The sequence below is a fragment of the Lachnellula hyalina genome (assembly GCF_007821495.1).
Source record: "Lachnellula hyalina strain CBS 185.66 chromosome Unknown contig00044, whole genome shotgun sequence".
NCBI classification, from domain to species: Eukaryota; Fungi; Ascomycota; class Leotiomycetes; order Helotiales; family Lachnaceae; genus Lachnellula; species Lachnellula hyalina.
This window is the reverse complement of record NW_022157158.1, coordinates 77,048-92,822: the sequence shown is the minus strand read 5'-3', so window position 1 is coordinate 92,822 and position 15,775 is coordinate 77,048. Positions and strand designations below refer to the sequence as shown.

The following is a 15,775-nucleotide window of genomic DNA, read 5'->3' as shown; positions in this document are numbered from 1 at the left end:
TGATATCGATAATGTAAGATTACAACCTTGGCCTTCCTATAGGCCGACCGCCTGCGCAATTCATTACTCAGACTGCAAGTGCTCCTAGTGCGTACCCTTCCCCGCATCTTTCCTCTACTCTATCAGATCTGCATGATGCAGCAGTACAGGTGGTCATCGTTCCATGTCGTTGCTTCTAATTGGAATCAGCTTGCGATTCTAAAGCAGAGTGGGGTGAGTGAGTCAAACCTTTTGACTCAACCCCGACATAAACGTCACTTCCAAATATCTCGCACATTTCTTTTTCTTATTTCAAGATTTCAAACAAATTAGAATCTGGGAAGTACTACAACTCTAAGTGTCATTTTAGAGTCGAAAATTCCTAGTCCAAAAAGATCATACAGTGTTATACTCGATTCTCCATACTTTACCACCCTGGATATGGCGGGAGAGAACATCAAAGAACAGACCATTCCTATACTCGACTCTAAGAGCAGTAGCGAAACTATCGACGTGGTTCAAAACTCTCTAAAAGGGCAAGATCTCGGGTCTAATCATGAGGAAGATGTGCCATCTATCTCCCAAAATATCGAATCCATAGAAATGCAAATCTGTGCGACAGAGCACAGTCTTCCCACACCACAGAAGAAGACTTCTATGCAAACCTTACCTACCGAAATCCTCATGGCCATTATGGCTAATATGGACGGACCTACATCAGCCTGTCTAGGTTTGACATGTAGCAGAATTTACTCTATCCACTTTTCGCTCAAGGGCCGAGTTCGTTTGAACCACAAGTCAAACCGTCAATCTCGATCATGGATCTTCGCAGAGGAAATTGCTCTCAAATAACTGATTGAAGGTTGGATGGAGAAATGCAAATATTCGTTTTGCCTAAAGCACTTCATCTACGTACCTAAAGGATCTGCATGGTCCCTCTGGAATTGGATGCCATCTGAAATGAACAGCGAGGAGTACGCTAAGGCTTGTAAGAGGAGAAGACTACTTACAAGGCGCGGGATTTGGAAATGGGAGCAGGAGCAAGAGTGGAAAGCGGCGGAGAAATGGGTGTCTAAAAGGATGGGGAAAAGGCATTTGGTGAGACAGCGGGAAAAGGATCAGCAAATGCTGGGTATGGCGACGCAGAACTCGAAGGGTACACCAAAGGGCTTTGAGAGGATGCATGAGTTAATCGGATATGCTCAGAAAGCGCTGAAGGACGGCTTAATCAAGAAGTGGAATGGCATGTAACCATACATACGGTCACTTTATTACGACGAACACTGTCAGATTTCGGAAAATGCACCCGCCTAGCCACCCATTTCTTCACCTGAGACCAGTATTGTTGCATGTCATTACCTGACACCATATAAAACCCGCGTAAGGGCAAAAAGGGTTAAAACGCAATTGAATAGATTGGAGATATGTGAAGCAGAAAGTGGCCTACAGTACACCTAGCATTTATCTGATCCGAATACTTCACATCTCTGTCGCCTTCCCATTCACAACAATGACTACTCGTATCAAAACTCATACATGCGCTCACACTTACGCTTTACACTTACACCACCCTCCTTCCACAATACGTCCCCATCGATAATCTTCGCCTCCTGAACATTCGCAGCAAGAGCAATACCAAGAGCAACAGCAACAGCAAGAGCAATAGCAATATCTGTAGCCATACGCGCCCGCACATAAACAGAAGTCAATTCATCGAATCCGCAATCCTAGAAACGTAGCCCGTGCTGGCTGTTCGCGATGCGGCATTTGATTTGAAATGAGCCGGCCATAGGTCCTTGCACGCAGTGAGATGCCGGCGTGGGGGGAGGCCTAGTGGCAGTAGTTTGGTGGTGCTGTCTGTCTATCAGTGGCGCTGGAGGCTGAAATAGGTAGCTCGTCGAAAGAGGGGTTGTTGGGGAAGGGGTGGTTATGGAGAGGTGATGGTGGAATTGGAGGTGAAAATGGAAGTGCTGGTGGGGAGGCAGACGCCTGTGCACAGCTGCAGCGGGGAGTTGGTTTGGAGAATGACCGGTAGTGATTTTGGCCCACATGCAGGGTCTGTTGACTATTGCTACTAGTTGCAAGCGGTACGAGCAGTACAGGGCGAAGGAGACCTAGAGAGGTGAGCAAGTTGGTATTGTAATGTTTTATTTAGAGACTATAGATGTAGCAACATCAAGCAGACCTGTATTTGAAAGACGACAATTTTTAAGTATAGAGAGCACCTCTGGCATGGCTTGTATACCAAATACTAGGAGATATATAGGAACTCATAAGAGCTTTACATTACGGTACTTTGCCTTGCCTATTACCCCGCTTCCCCGCAATCTCACATATGGGATAAACATTCCAAAGTTACAGTCAGGCCTAGCTTCAAAGTATTCAGCTCGAATAAAAGGCTCACAACCACCCTGTTCCCCACATGTTCTTGGCAACACGCAGATCCGGAATGATGGTTACACGAATAATCCTACTGGGCTGAATCCTGCATACTAAGCCTGAGCCGGGGGAATCATCAATGCAGATCGTATCACCCCAACTTGCGAAAACAAAGCCAAAAACAAAAACAGTTCTCAAGACTTCTTGATACAAATAAGGAGTCTCGTATATATGCCATGCCTTACTTTGTACTTGCCGTGGTGGGGCTGGTCAGATGATGATGAGATGTGGAGAAAGCAAGTTCAATTGAGAAAACGCCAACGCCGCAATGATGCCTGTAGTAACGTCTGAAATAGTGGAGAACAATAGCGATATGCAACAAAACCCCCCGAGAGAATTGTGGGTTTTCGAATCAATGCGCAGCTGAATACGCCTCTTGCTCGCAGGCGAATATGCAGGATAATGGATGGGAATAACCTTCAGATCAAGGCCCACTAGGGCAATATCGAACCGATGTGTAGTGTAATGTAGTATATCAAAGGCGGAGATAGGGCTATGGGGGTATACATTCTCCATTCCTACAACCAATTTTGCGAAATGCTCGAATACTTTTCCCAGACACCAAACGCCACGACATGCCACTTTGATCCTCTCAAGCAAATAACGTTCCTGTATCCAGCTCATCGACCTTCGCTTTGCGTCCCCCGTCAGTCCTGAGACCCAACTCTCCCTTCTTCGCGAGCCTTTCCACTCCCTGTTCAGCCCTCTGGTTATACCTCCCCGCTTTCTTGAGACGGATCTCACTCCTCACTTGGTTAGGCGACACGAACTCCTTATTCTCATAAATAATCGGGCCCCCAAAACTCCCCTCCTGAATAACAATCGGCGTGAGCACAAATCTCGGTCCGATCTCCACCAGACTAATCTCCGTCTCCTTCCCATCAGCATTCTTTTTAACTTTCGGCTTGGCGTCCGTACTGTCGGTGGAAGTAGAGATTCTCGACGGCTCCGTCTCGCTGATCTGGTAGTTCCGGATCCAGATCTTGCCATCGGCAAGCGTGAAGCCCATGACGTGGTCGACGAATGGCTTGGCCTTCCGAGCGCCCTTTGGGACGCCGAAGATGTGCATGAAGAGCTCTTTTAGCACGCGGAGATGCGGTTCTTTGTCGAAGGAGGCGTCGAAGGAGAGGAGCGGGCGGGAGCCTTTGAGGCAGTTGCCTGTGAAGTGGAGTTCTTCCATTGTGTGCACTAGATGTTGTGAGTTGGTGGGGTAATTGGAAGGGGAGGGGTGAAGTACGGTTCTGCATGTGCATCTTTACGGTGGGCCCATTGGGTGCTTTGCTCATCCAGAGGTAGAGATCCTTGCCTTTGCGGGCTTCGAAGAAGAAGACGTTGTTGCAGTTGTACAGTTCTGCTAGTTCGTTGAGTTGGTAGAGTTTGGATTTCGTGTCGAGCTTTGCATCTTTGCGGCTGTGGGGTAATAAGGAGGCAAGATCATTCAAGAGATGACGATGTCTGTTTCAAGTTGTTATTAGCAACTTCTTATACATACATGCGAGAGAAAAGCTTTTGGGGGTGTGTAGTACCTGTAGGTAATTCCTCTCGAAGATAATATCAAAACCCTTTGCTTGTTCTTCTTGATCCCATTCGCAGGCGCCTCTTGTTTATCGCCATTGGACTTCGACAGCGCTTTGTAGGCAGACATGGCGTTGGGTAGAAGGTGAAGTACTGAGACGAAGCTGTGACGGCGTAAAGATGCCCAAGATTTCAGAATGAGGTCGGCGCAAATTGAAATTCAAACCTTCAACTTTTTTATCTCTTGATATCAAAATCTAATCTTAGCGCCAAATGGTTAGCCACCTTTCCTCTTTGGGTCTAGACTATTCCTATCAGCCTTGCGGACGAAGTGAGCTTTGAAGATTTTGTTATCTTTCTTTCTTTGTTGTTTGAAAACTTTCTCAGTGGTGTCTATTTGACGTCGTTTCTTTGTTTGCAATTCTGTCAATAGTATACAGGTTAGATCCGAATATCCCATGCCTCGATGAGCGCTTTTGACGTAGCTCTTAGCATTATTCATTGCTGCAATTCCTCGAATTGATATCAATAAAGGTATACATTACTAATTATCTTATTTTTGAATTGAGGAAGTCCAATAAACGGGGCCGTTATTAGTGTTTCATACATCTTGGGATCCGAAGTGATTCATAGTGGTGCCTGTTGTGTTTGGGAAGCCTGGAGAGGGGGTGGACAAGGCGGAAAACATATATTTGGGAGGCATGCACGGTCATGGAACACATTCTCGAATTTGAAAGAGAGACCTCGGTGAGCAAACAGACGTGTGGCACATAATACAATCTAGTAGGGCATTAAGACAAGCGTCTATTAAGAAGCAGAGCATGGCGATCGTTAAAAGGCATCGACACCCAACCCCTAAACAGGACTATGACACCGTACAAAAGAGACGCATCGTAAAAGGCAACGAAAAAAAGACCACACTTGAAATGACAAGAGGACAGTCTAAAGAATCTGATCCCTAAAAGCTAGTCGATCAACTGGGCACCTTGTGTGCGCAGCTATTACAGCCTTGGTCCTGAATTTCGTGACTACCCGCATTTTCTCCTGCCATGACATTGTTATAGACGCCTCGCCTCGTATCAACCATCAAACAACCCGAATATATTCGCTTAGCATAACTTGTGAAAAGAATTCCTCAGCAGCATTTGCCACCCTTTGGTGCACCTCCATCTGCGGGGTTGGTGAGTTCAATCTTCTGTCCAGCGCCGAGGTTGGCTTGTGCCGAATCGCCGTTGTCGAGAGCTTTTTGGGAAACGATTCGGTAGATTTCTGGAGGAATGCATGTTAGCGGAGTTTCCCTTGCAGGTGGGTGTGCTGATACATACCTGTGAGAATATTCTGGAAAGCGAGCTCAACGTTGCTTGCATCGAGCGCGGAGGTTTCAATAAAGGAAAGGTTGTTCTCGCCTGTGAGCAATATCAGCATCGAATCATCCTGGATCGCACAGAGCACCCATACTTGCAAACTGCTTTGCCTCTTCGGTAGGAACGGCTCTCAGGTGTCTCAAATCGCTCTTGTTTCCTACCAGCATAATAACGATGTTCGAGTCGGCATGGTCTCTCAACTCCTTCAACCATCTTGTGACATTTTCGTATGTTTGGTGTTTGCTGATATCGTAGACAAGCAAAGCCCCTACGGCACCTCTGTAGTAGGCGGATGTGATGGCGCGATATCTCTCTTGTCCAGCAGTATCCCAAATCTGCGCCTTGATCGTCTTCGCATCTACCTGGATCGACCTAGTTGCGAACTCTACACCGATGGTGGACTTGGAGTCGAGGTTGAACTCATTACGTGTGAATCGACTCAAAAGGTTGGATTTACCAACGCCAGAGTCTCCGATCAGTACGACTGAGGGGGGCACATGTCAGTGTTCTGGGGGGCATAGGGGTTCGATAGGGTAAAAGGGGGAACGAGCAGGCATCGGCGGTGGGGTTCCAGCTTACCCTTGAAGAGGAACTGTGCAGAGGGAGACGTTAGCAGAGGCAGAGCAGTGAGGTTGAGGATATAATACATACGTCGTATTCGTCATTCGCCATGGTTGTGTGTGTATTTGTATTTGCTTGCGTATGTGTATGTGTATGTGTAGTTTGATTCAAATGGTTGTCGCAATGTTCGGTGGTCCTTGTTGAAGCCCGCTCTTTGTGGTTTGGCGCAAAGGAGAAGTAGACGGGCTCGACGGGGCTGCGCTAGTAAAATACGGGTAGTAATTCCTACAGTGTTCCTTCTCCATAAAAAAGTCGAGCCTCGCGATCGAGAGGGAAAAGCGGCACCAATTTATAACGTGCCCGGTGGTTAAAAGTCAATGATAATGATTGCTGCTTTTATGTGCCTACATAACATAAGGTAAGGAACATAATAACGAGTTTAAGGGTTCGTGATTGGCGGCCTTTTGTGGGGAAGGCCACTCCACTCCAGTACGCGGTGCTTCAGCTTCCATTCACGCTTTCCTCGTGAAACAAACGGAGACTCAATCACTGACCAGACAAATTATTCTTTGAAAAGAAGAGGACAGAAAGAGGCAACATCTGAGACTATTCCCTCAAGCAGAGGATGCGTGTTTCGAAACAGCACAACCAACCCCGTTGACATCTCAGCGCTGGATCACGTGTTGGCATCAAACCACAAGAAGAAACGACAACCTGCCTCTAGAACTGAACCGGCACGAAAAGCCTCAGCTTCAGCCTCAAGAATGAATCTCTCCGCATAAAAGTGTTCATCTTCAACATGTCTACTTTGGCGAGAAGAGCCTCCATGAACGGCGACGGCGACGGGGACGACGACGACGACTCTATTTCAACCACCTCCACCCAGGACAGCGAGCAGTCTGAGGGACACGAATATGAGGTCGACCGAGTTCTAGCTGAGAAGATAGTCAAAGAAAAGTCGGGCAAAGGCAAAAAGTTCTACTTGTTGCTATGGCAGGGTTATTCGGAAAAAAGGGCAACATGGGAGCCTAGAGCCAATATCTGCGACCCCAAGATCCTGGATGTTTGGAGAGAAAGACAGAAGAGAGAGGATCAAGGCATAGAGACTCGTTTTGATCTTAAGAGTTTCGATGCACAGAAGGCTGATCGGCGCCGACGTCGGAAAGTCAAGAGAAGACGTCTTGGTATTACGGTTTTGGACTCGGAGCCAGACGATGATGAGTCTATGGTCGAAGCTGCTGAAGTAAATGCTTCTAATGAGCCGTCAGAGACCACATTCAGGGTGCCAGTTGTTGGAGAAAACGCTCAGCCGCTCGAGAAGACTTCATCTGAGGTACCACGAAACTCTATTGCGAACGCAAATGGAACTCCGGTGAGTGATGCCCTGCGACGTCTACTTCATTGTCACTGAAATCAAGCAGATAAAATCATCAAAACAAGGTCAAGCACAAGATGCTTGCGATTCTTCTCCAGATGTGCCTCTAGCGGCGACCCGACGACGAAGGAGGTCACCGCCTCAAGGACCAGATTCAGACCCCGAGGAACTTGAGCCTCTAGCCAAGCGACATCCAACCATACAGCTGAGTCGCCAAGCATCTACCGCTTCTACGAGACAAGACTCGCCACCGACACCTCGACCAGGATCAGTGGCGTCTAATTCGACATCAGATCTCCAGGAGCTTGTGCCTAGGGATAGTTTTCGTATACGAAAGAGAGGCAACGGAGCATTAAGGGGAGGGTCTACCATGTTACACAAGAATGTGTTTGAACGCCGGGGTCCCGAGAAGAAGAAACGGCCAGGCCTCCTTGAAACGTCCAGAGATCCCACCAAAGGGGTAAAACACTATACGAACATGCACATAAAGTACAAAGCAATGAAAGCTAGCAGAGAGCTCTCCGATGCAGCGCCGGATGTCTCTGCTTTACCCGGGGGGCTGGTCAATCCGTCAAATCCATCTGCATATCAGCCTCTGGACCCTGCTTCGCTTCGGAGGACATCGTCAGGTGTACATCAAGAAATGAGATCAGATGCTCTTTTTGTCCCAGAGCATAGTCGCGAGGAAATTCTCCCAAATCCGCAAGGAGATATCGCCACCGTTCCAGACGCGGAATTTTGGGAAACTACTCGTGAGGTTGAACAGGTGACATGCTACTTTTGGTTCCACAATGGTGGCCAGTGTGCCAATAGACAAAATTGCTCGTTCTTACACCGCGCAAGATCGGATATTCCAGTGGCGTCCCACCCTGTTGGACATTTCAAGACGAGTGGAGATTTTGGGGATGCGCCCAGAACTTGCCATTTCTGGAACCTTAATGGCACATGCGCAAATGGAGATCATTGCAAATTTCTACATTATCATGAAGTGGGGATTCCAATAGCTCCGCCTCCTCGCCCTCAAAACGAGATGCAAATCCCAGTGCAAGGGGATACATCTGATAACAACGACCATTGGAATGATGTCTCGGAAGGTGACCCAACACCACAATCTCCAGAACAAACTCCCCAATCTCTAGTACATTGGCGGGATCCTTCGTCAAGACCTGAAGACAACGCCTCCTGGAAACTTCAATTTACCTGCTACTTTTTCCACGCCAATGGCAGTTGCACAAAAGGGGATAGTTGTAGCTATCTTCACACCACCGATCCAACAATACCCGTAGCACTGAATCCACATAAGAAATACCCTAAAAACAAAAGTATAGATGATAACCCGATATCTGGCCAGCCGGGACTGACAAGACCACCTTGGGATCCCTACGAACCTTTCCATGCTATTTGCTTTTTCTGGCATCATACAGGGACATGTCGCAAGGATTATGCTTGCGAGTATATTCATACGAATGATCCCTCATTGCCTCTCGCACTAGACCCTAAGATATGCCGCTACTGGGTAAAAAATCAATGTTCCGACAACCCATGCAAATATCTTCACCGTTTTATAGAGGCCACACCTAACGGTAAACATGCGGGTAGAGATACGAATTATAGTGCTACCGAGAAAGAATCTCAGACCCAACCAGCTATACCAAGCGGCCCCCGCCAGAAGTCTGTCAAATTTGTATCCGACGTTTCACTGCCGTTCGTCGAGCGCCTGTCAGATACTCGGACTGCAACTGGATCAAACTCCGTCCCGATTATTCCAAATTCCCAGGTCCCATTGCAAGATGAACAGCCTCGAGCTCAGCCTCTGTCCCAGCCCCAGCCTCTGCTTCAACTTCAGCAATCTCCTCTCCACCAAAACATACTCTCAATACCTGAAGCGAAGCCTACATCATCTTCCAAGGCCAAGAAACCAGTTGTGAGTTTCATAGAGTACCAGCGAAAGCAAGCAGTCAAAGCTCTTGGCAATAGAGCAAAGAAGATCATCTTTGGAGACAACGAGCAATCAGCTGCCATTCTTGATATTGGTGACTTGGGGCCGGAATATTTTCAGCCATGGGGTCAAACATTCTCTACGCTCCCTACCATTCAATTTGACAAAGAATGTATTGTGCAGGACTTTGAGCTGTACTATAGCCGGCTTCAACGCTTAGATTTATGGGTAGGAAGCTTCATTCTAGCAGACTCTGCAAATTCAGAGGCATCAAAAATCGTTGATGATATAGCGCAAACTTTACGACTGAGATCATCTGGCATGCTTGCTATTTTGCCACATTTTATCATCCTTACTTTCCCCGCGCGAGTTGAGGAATGGAAATTCTTAGAGAAGTCAATCGACTATCCAAGAGAAATAAGGCTTCGTTACTTGGTCTTTCAAAGCCATCAGGATATCAAGCCAGCCCTTAGAGATGTTGCAGAAGAAAGTGCGAATCCAAGAGCTGCTCCTTATAGGAAAGCCTTGATGAAGAATGTTCACGAGCTCTCAGTCGCACACCTGCTCCCAAGCCTCGATAAAAAAAAAGATAAAGGCAAAAACCCTTACGTGTTCTACCTGCTATTTCCCTCGACTTCAACAGCGAACTTTATTTTCTCTTGGCTGCAAACAAGTAATTCCTACGCTAAAATCTTCAGTAGCCAAACCGATGGATCCTGGGACTTCTTTGCAAAGTCATTTGAAATGGGAGTTGTACTTGTTCACGAGTCTTTAGCCTCCGAGCTATGCAGCTTACCAAAGTTGTCCGAGGTCATTCAGAAGAGAGTAATGTTTTGGTACATATCTGACTCAGGCTCTTCATACCCGATGTTTCCAAGCGAATATTCTCTAGACGACTCAAAGCTGGGGAAGCTTACTACTACGCGGCTTTTCCCTCATGGCGCAACAATTCTCCTTACTCCAAGCTTCATCATTGCCGAACCTGAGAAGACTTTCTCGCTCCTCCAATGGTTCTTCGGGCCTCTTTCCAAGGATGGCATCAACAGAAAAACTGGAAAGATTCATACTGCCACATCTGGAACGTGGAAAATTGTCTGCTGCTATAACTTTATTGAATACTTGCTAGAAGTTGCCAATGCAAAGTCATTAGAGCGAGACCGATTCTACGAAGCCAACAAGAATAAGCCTTCTAAGGATGCCGAAGCTACCCAGAAGGGTTTAGGATTTGAAAAATGCAACGGCCGATACGAAATATACAACTACATGCTCACCCTGCAGACAAGCCAGCGCCTTGGTCCCTCATATGATGACATTGACTACTACAATGGTACCGCCGATGAGAAGCAAAGCCCGCTTATTTTCGCTGACCGATACATCGACCCCGATGATGAAAGAGCATTAGTCGAATGGTACGCTGGCTGGTCTATGTGCAGATTAGATCTATTCCGAAGGTTTCACGTCATTGGTGCAAGTTCAGAAAATGCTCACAAGGCCTCGAGACTGAAGGAATTCCCTATTGGCAGGGCAAGTAACTGGCAGGAGCCAATGAACCTACCAAGTTCGAAGTTTTCCGGATTCTCTTTCCCCAAACTCACCACCCCCTCTGCCACACAATCTGTTCGGATGACGCCCCAGATGCAAAAGGCCCTCACAGTCGCCGCGAAGTTCAGAAATCCCAAAGAAGACTCAGCCTTGTCTCCCACTGCAAAGTCTCCACAGACACTGATTGGCGCAGGCACAACCCAAGCCTCACCAGCTGTGTCTGGTAGTAATACGAGCATAATCATTTCTTCACCAAGTACTACGGACAACATGAATCCCCATAAAATCCAGGGAACATTCCCTGGGAACCACTCTGGCGCGGACCTTGATTTCGAAATCGTGAAACTCATCGCCGAGAACTCCAAGCCACAGGACAGAACAGGGGATATCATGGGAAACAATATCATTCGTGAGTCTCTAAGGCTAACAACGTCTAATCTAAACACACACCCTTCTCCCAACTCGGCTGTAATAACCGCCACCTCCGCCGAGCCTAATCTATTCTCACCCGAAAATGCAGATACCTCTCCTTACCCATTCGATGGCGCAGGTGACGATCGCCCTATGTCATCTGGTACAGATGGTAGCAGAAGGTCCGTTCGCTCAGGCATCGTCGACGAAAACGGCAAGCGCATGGTCCCTCGCTCTGTGCGACCCTCAGACACCGTCAGAAAGGAGATCCCAATCAAACCGGGCTATGTTCCCAACGACGACAAACCAGTTTACCGCAATCGCTGTGTCGTTGATGGCATTCCTCAATATGAGTTTGGATCTAATCCCACCTCAGCTGTGGCTAGTCCTGTCGTCGGAAGTCCTGCTCCTTTTTCAGCGCTTACCCAAGCTATGGAGGACAAGATGACCGTTGATTCTGACGGTCTCACGGCGGTAGATGATGAGGAAAGTGAGGCCACAGAGGAAAAGGAGTGGAAAGAGATTCGGTTTGAGCCGACGACTGCCTGGTATAGAAATCTGGTGGCGCACGGTGGTGGATGGAATCATATTTCTGTGGATGGTTGGGAGAAGCAGTGGAAGGTTTTGGGGATTGTCAAGAAGTGAGTTAGAAAAGGGAATTGAAGGGTGGGAGGGCGTTGCACAAGCAAGGCACGCTTTATATACGTTGCATGATGGTAAGGGCTTCTTTTATGAATTGTAATAACTATAGGATGGGAAGCATGATACGCCACTTCTTGTGTATTTATAAGTCATTAGGCATTTGCAGTCTGCAATATATAAATTTTTCAAGAAGCCCGGTCCCAGTGTGAAGAGACGTTCGCTTGTCTTCATAATGAATTGGTTTGACGGTTGTCGAAGAGTGAATGGTTGTGCCACTATGCTTGCTCCTACAGCACGATGAAGTTCAGAGTTGCATGTCCTACTAGGAGGCTCGTCAGCGCTTGTCCTAGCAGAACTGCTATAGATATTGTCAATGCTTCTCTTCTTGAGAACACGAGGCGTTTTCTTAGATGGGCATATATCAGAAGTCGAGCAGCAAATATGTAGGCTGTTCATTCAGACTGACAGCTCTTGAGTCCAAGCTTTATGAGGACGACTAGAGGTACATATTGTTAACGTTTCTCTATGTACACCTAAAACAAATGGAGTTGAAATGATGTTTTACATCCACACTGTCCTCGTGATAAAATTAAGATCGCGTCGTCGCCACCCACAAGAGCCCCTTTTTATGGGTTGATAGGAGTCCTCGACGCACAACACACCGTTGAGCTCTTTTTGCCTTTCAAACCCATAGGACCGTTGGATCTGGATTTCCGAGTCTCACCGATTCTGAGAAGTTATTGTTAACCTCGTGGTGACCAGGAAGGGGCGAGCTGCCTATGAGATCCCTTGAAGGTTGTGCTTCTCGCGTCACGTTGTTGCTATTTTTGTTTACACGCAACGCAACAACCGGACAACCAGCCGACCAGACCAGATTTCTTCCACAACGACGACCCGATGCATGACAGCTCATTCGGCGACTCTTGTTCAATACGACTGAACATCGACTTTAGTACAACAGATTCTTTAGTTCGCAATCCAATCCTCGTTCTATTCATCTGATCATCTGCAATTACCCCTCCTTCACCGCCCCACCAAGCGTTGAGAAGCAGTGTTCTAGTTCACCCCACCCCTTTCACGTCCCACAAAACATCATAAATCCATCATGGAGAATTACCAGAAGCTAGAAAAGGTCGGAGAAGGTCCGTACACTTTAATACAGGCCGGGTCGCGCTTCGATGAGTCTCCAGACACATCTGGCCTTAAACGCCAGCTGCTGACTTCTCCATGAAGGTACATACGGTGTAGTCTACAAAGCCCGCGATCTCCTTCACTCGGGACGAATCGTTGCGCTCAAAAAGATTCGCCTCGAAACTGAAGATGAAGGTGTCCCTAGTATTGCAATTCGGGAAATCTCTCTCCTTAAAGAAATGGATGACCCAAATATTGTCCGTCTCCTTAATATCGTCCACGCTGATGGCAATAAACTCTACCTCGTCCTCGAATATCTGGATCTAGATTTGAAGCGATATATGGATTCGCTCCTAGTATCTGATGGTGGACGAGGAAAATCTCTTCCAGAAGGATCTGGACCTGACTTGAGAAGACTCGGCTTAGGAGACGCGATGGTAAAGAAGTTCATGAGTCAATTATGCGAGGGGGTTCGATACTGTCACAGCCATCGCGTCCTACATCGAGATCTCAAGCCGCAGAATCTGTTGATCGATCGCGAGGGAAACCTTAAGCTTGCGGATTTCGGTCTCGCGCGCGCTTTTGGTGTTCCTCTTCGGACCTACACCCACGAAGTTGTCACTCTCTGGTATAGAGCACCAGAGGTTCTACTTGGAGGTCGCCAATACTCAACTGGTGTTGATATGTGGTCTGTTGGATGCATCTTTGCTGAGATGTGCACTCGAAAACCCCTATTCCCTGGCGATTCTGAGATTGATGAAATCTTCAAGATCTTCAAGTAAGTTTACATCCGAGTAAATGCCGCTCCTTCGCTGGTCCTCTAAGGGCCACTGCCATGAAGGCCAAGCTATCTTCCTTTGCCATAATACATGCTAACGGAACCAGGCTGTTAGGGACCCCCACCGAAGCCGACTGGCCCGGCGTTACAGACAAAACCTGCTTCCCTGATTTCAAATCATCCTTCCCCAAATGGCAACGCGACCAATTCAAACCCCTCTGCACTAACCTCGACGATCACGGCCTTGACCTTCTTGAAATGATGCTGGCCTACGATCCTGCCGGCCGCATCTCTGCCAAGCAAGCCTGCACCCATCCCTACTTCGAAGATGGTAGCGCTGCATACTCTGGTCATGGTCTGGGTCCGACGTACAAGGGCGCCGTTCCGATGGCTGCCAATAAGCCACTGCATCCGCTCCCACTGCCTCACAGTTATAATGGCAGAGCAGTAGGAGATGACAGATGAGTACCTAGCTTATACTGCACGAGCAGTCTTAGGCTTCAGGATATAATAGGACCTAGAAGAGGAGGGCCAGATTTAAAATACGGACTACTTCATTCCTTTGTCGGGGCTGGCCATATTCTTGCTGTATTTACATTTTTGTTTGTATTTTGGGGCAGGCAGGCGTACCTGGCGGATTGGTCAGATGAATCTCACACATATATGTGTACACGTTTATTAGTTTATGCGATGCATTTGCGATATCATTGCGGGCGATATCAGAGGGGACATGTAGTGTACTTCCCACTGTAGAAAAGCAGTCAATTCAAGCACTTTCATCCTGGATATATAGCTAGGAGCATTGCAACTATACAGCCTAGAGGACCAGCAACTTTATAATATAAACTTAACTTATGCTTCATCCTTCTTATATGTAAATCAGTCAAACTCCTAATTATTTGTAGCGCCTTTAACTTTAGTGTTAGATGAGATGTTCTTTTATAGTTATATAAAAGATATAAGAATTCCCTAGTCTCTGGATCTTTTACATAATCTCGATGAGGTAACGCTTCGATCCGTTCTCGTCGCTACTTAATCTGATATAGTCCATACGTTCGACATCCACACTGCCAGAATCGGCAAGCCCTCTCATCCACTCATAATCCTCAGAAATACGCTATTTTGGATGTACTCTTCCTTCTAGTTACCGAAGTATTGCGAATGCGTTTTTTGTTGTTGTTTTGTTCTAGAGATCATTTCGTGTTTTGGCAATATTTAAATCTACTCCTGGCTGTATATTCGGCTTTTCTTCCCCCTCATTTGTCACGCTCAACCATGCGGACCGGCCTTCGGTCCGTGATGCCTCAATCACGGTTCAAGTGCTACACATGTCGAGATTTAAGGGTCTGAGTTGTATTGGCTATCCCCAAATTTCCCCGGAATTTCTGGTAGAAACTGGAAATGATTTGAAAATTTAGGGAGAAATTCGCGACCCGATCTTAGATCCATCAAGAAGTTGCCCAGTTTTGACTGCTACGGCATAGATATTGGGCAAGAGACGATGCTGCAAGTGCAAATTCAAAAGCTCATATATAATACTGCCTTAGTCCCGGGACTTCCGGATATTCGTATCCAAACCTTGATATAAAGTTTCACTCGATGCCATGCTCTTCTTTGTTGAATCAGTCCGAATCGTCTTTCTCAACTTTCGACACGCCCTAATATCTGCTCTTTTGACATTAGTGATGGCGAGCTTCCAAATTTCTTACCTCGCTTCAATATTAGCTTTCATCGTTCACACAGCAGCATCTCTACCATCTCATATCGCTACAACGTGTCCAATCACCATAGACGGGCGAGTTTCCAGAAATGCAACCATCCAGACATTCGATACAGCTGCCTCACCGTTCAATCCAACATACACGAAGGGTCAAAATCTAACCTGGTCACAAATCATCAAGCTTCCCGCCATACGGCCTTCGAAATTCGACCTTCCAGTCCATGCAAAAGCACTCGAAGTAACAATCAACGACTCGTCCATTTTCGTCCCCGGTGGCGGTTCCCAGCAAGTAGGATTCCGGCGCGCGGCCTCCTCTTGGGCAATGGCTCGGATGCTACCAATGTGGGCGTGAAGACTTTCCACTGGAGCGTGAAGCAAG

General features: G+C 47.2%; 3 protein-coding genes across 3 annotated transcripts; 1 reads left to right on the top strand and 2 right to left on the bottom strand.

Moving 5' to 3' along the window:
• Positions 1-3,010: 3,010 nt before the first annotated feature.
• Positions 3,011-4,063, bottom strand: BRX1 (Ribosome biogenesis protein; the record flags this gene model as incomplete). The annotated part of the gene is made up of 3 exons (XM_031149846.1): positions 3,011-3,606; positions 3,656-3,873; positions 3,945-4,063. 3 exons carry the CDS (start codon positions 4,061-4,063, stop codon positions 3,011-3,013), a joined length of 933 nt encoding a protein of 310 aa, XP_031006476.1.
• A 1,005-nt stretch (positions 4,064-5,068) lies between these two features.
• On the bottom strand, positions 5,069-5,969 carry Rab11b (Ras-related protein; the record flags this gene model as incomplete). The annotated part of the gene is made up of 5 exons (XM_031149845.1): positions 5,069-5,202; positions 5,259-5,339; positions 5,392-5,781; positions 5,877-5,889; positions 5,949-5,969. 5 exons carry the CDS (start codon positions 5,967-5,969, stop codon positions 5,069-5,071), a joined length of 639 nt encoding a protein of 212 aa, XP_031006477.1.
• Positions 5,970-15,280: 9,311 nt separating this feature from the next.
• On the top strand, positions 15,281-15,748 carry LHYA1_G004891 (uncharacterized protein; the record flags this gene model as incomplete). The annotated part of the gene is made up of 1 exon (XM_031149844.1): positions 15,281-15,748. One exon carries the CDS (start codon positions 15,281-15,283, stop codon positions 15,746-15,748), a length of 468 nt encoding a protein of 155 aa, XP_031006478.1.
• Positions 15,749-15,775: the final 27 nt, after the last annotated feature.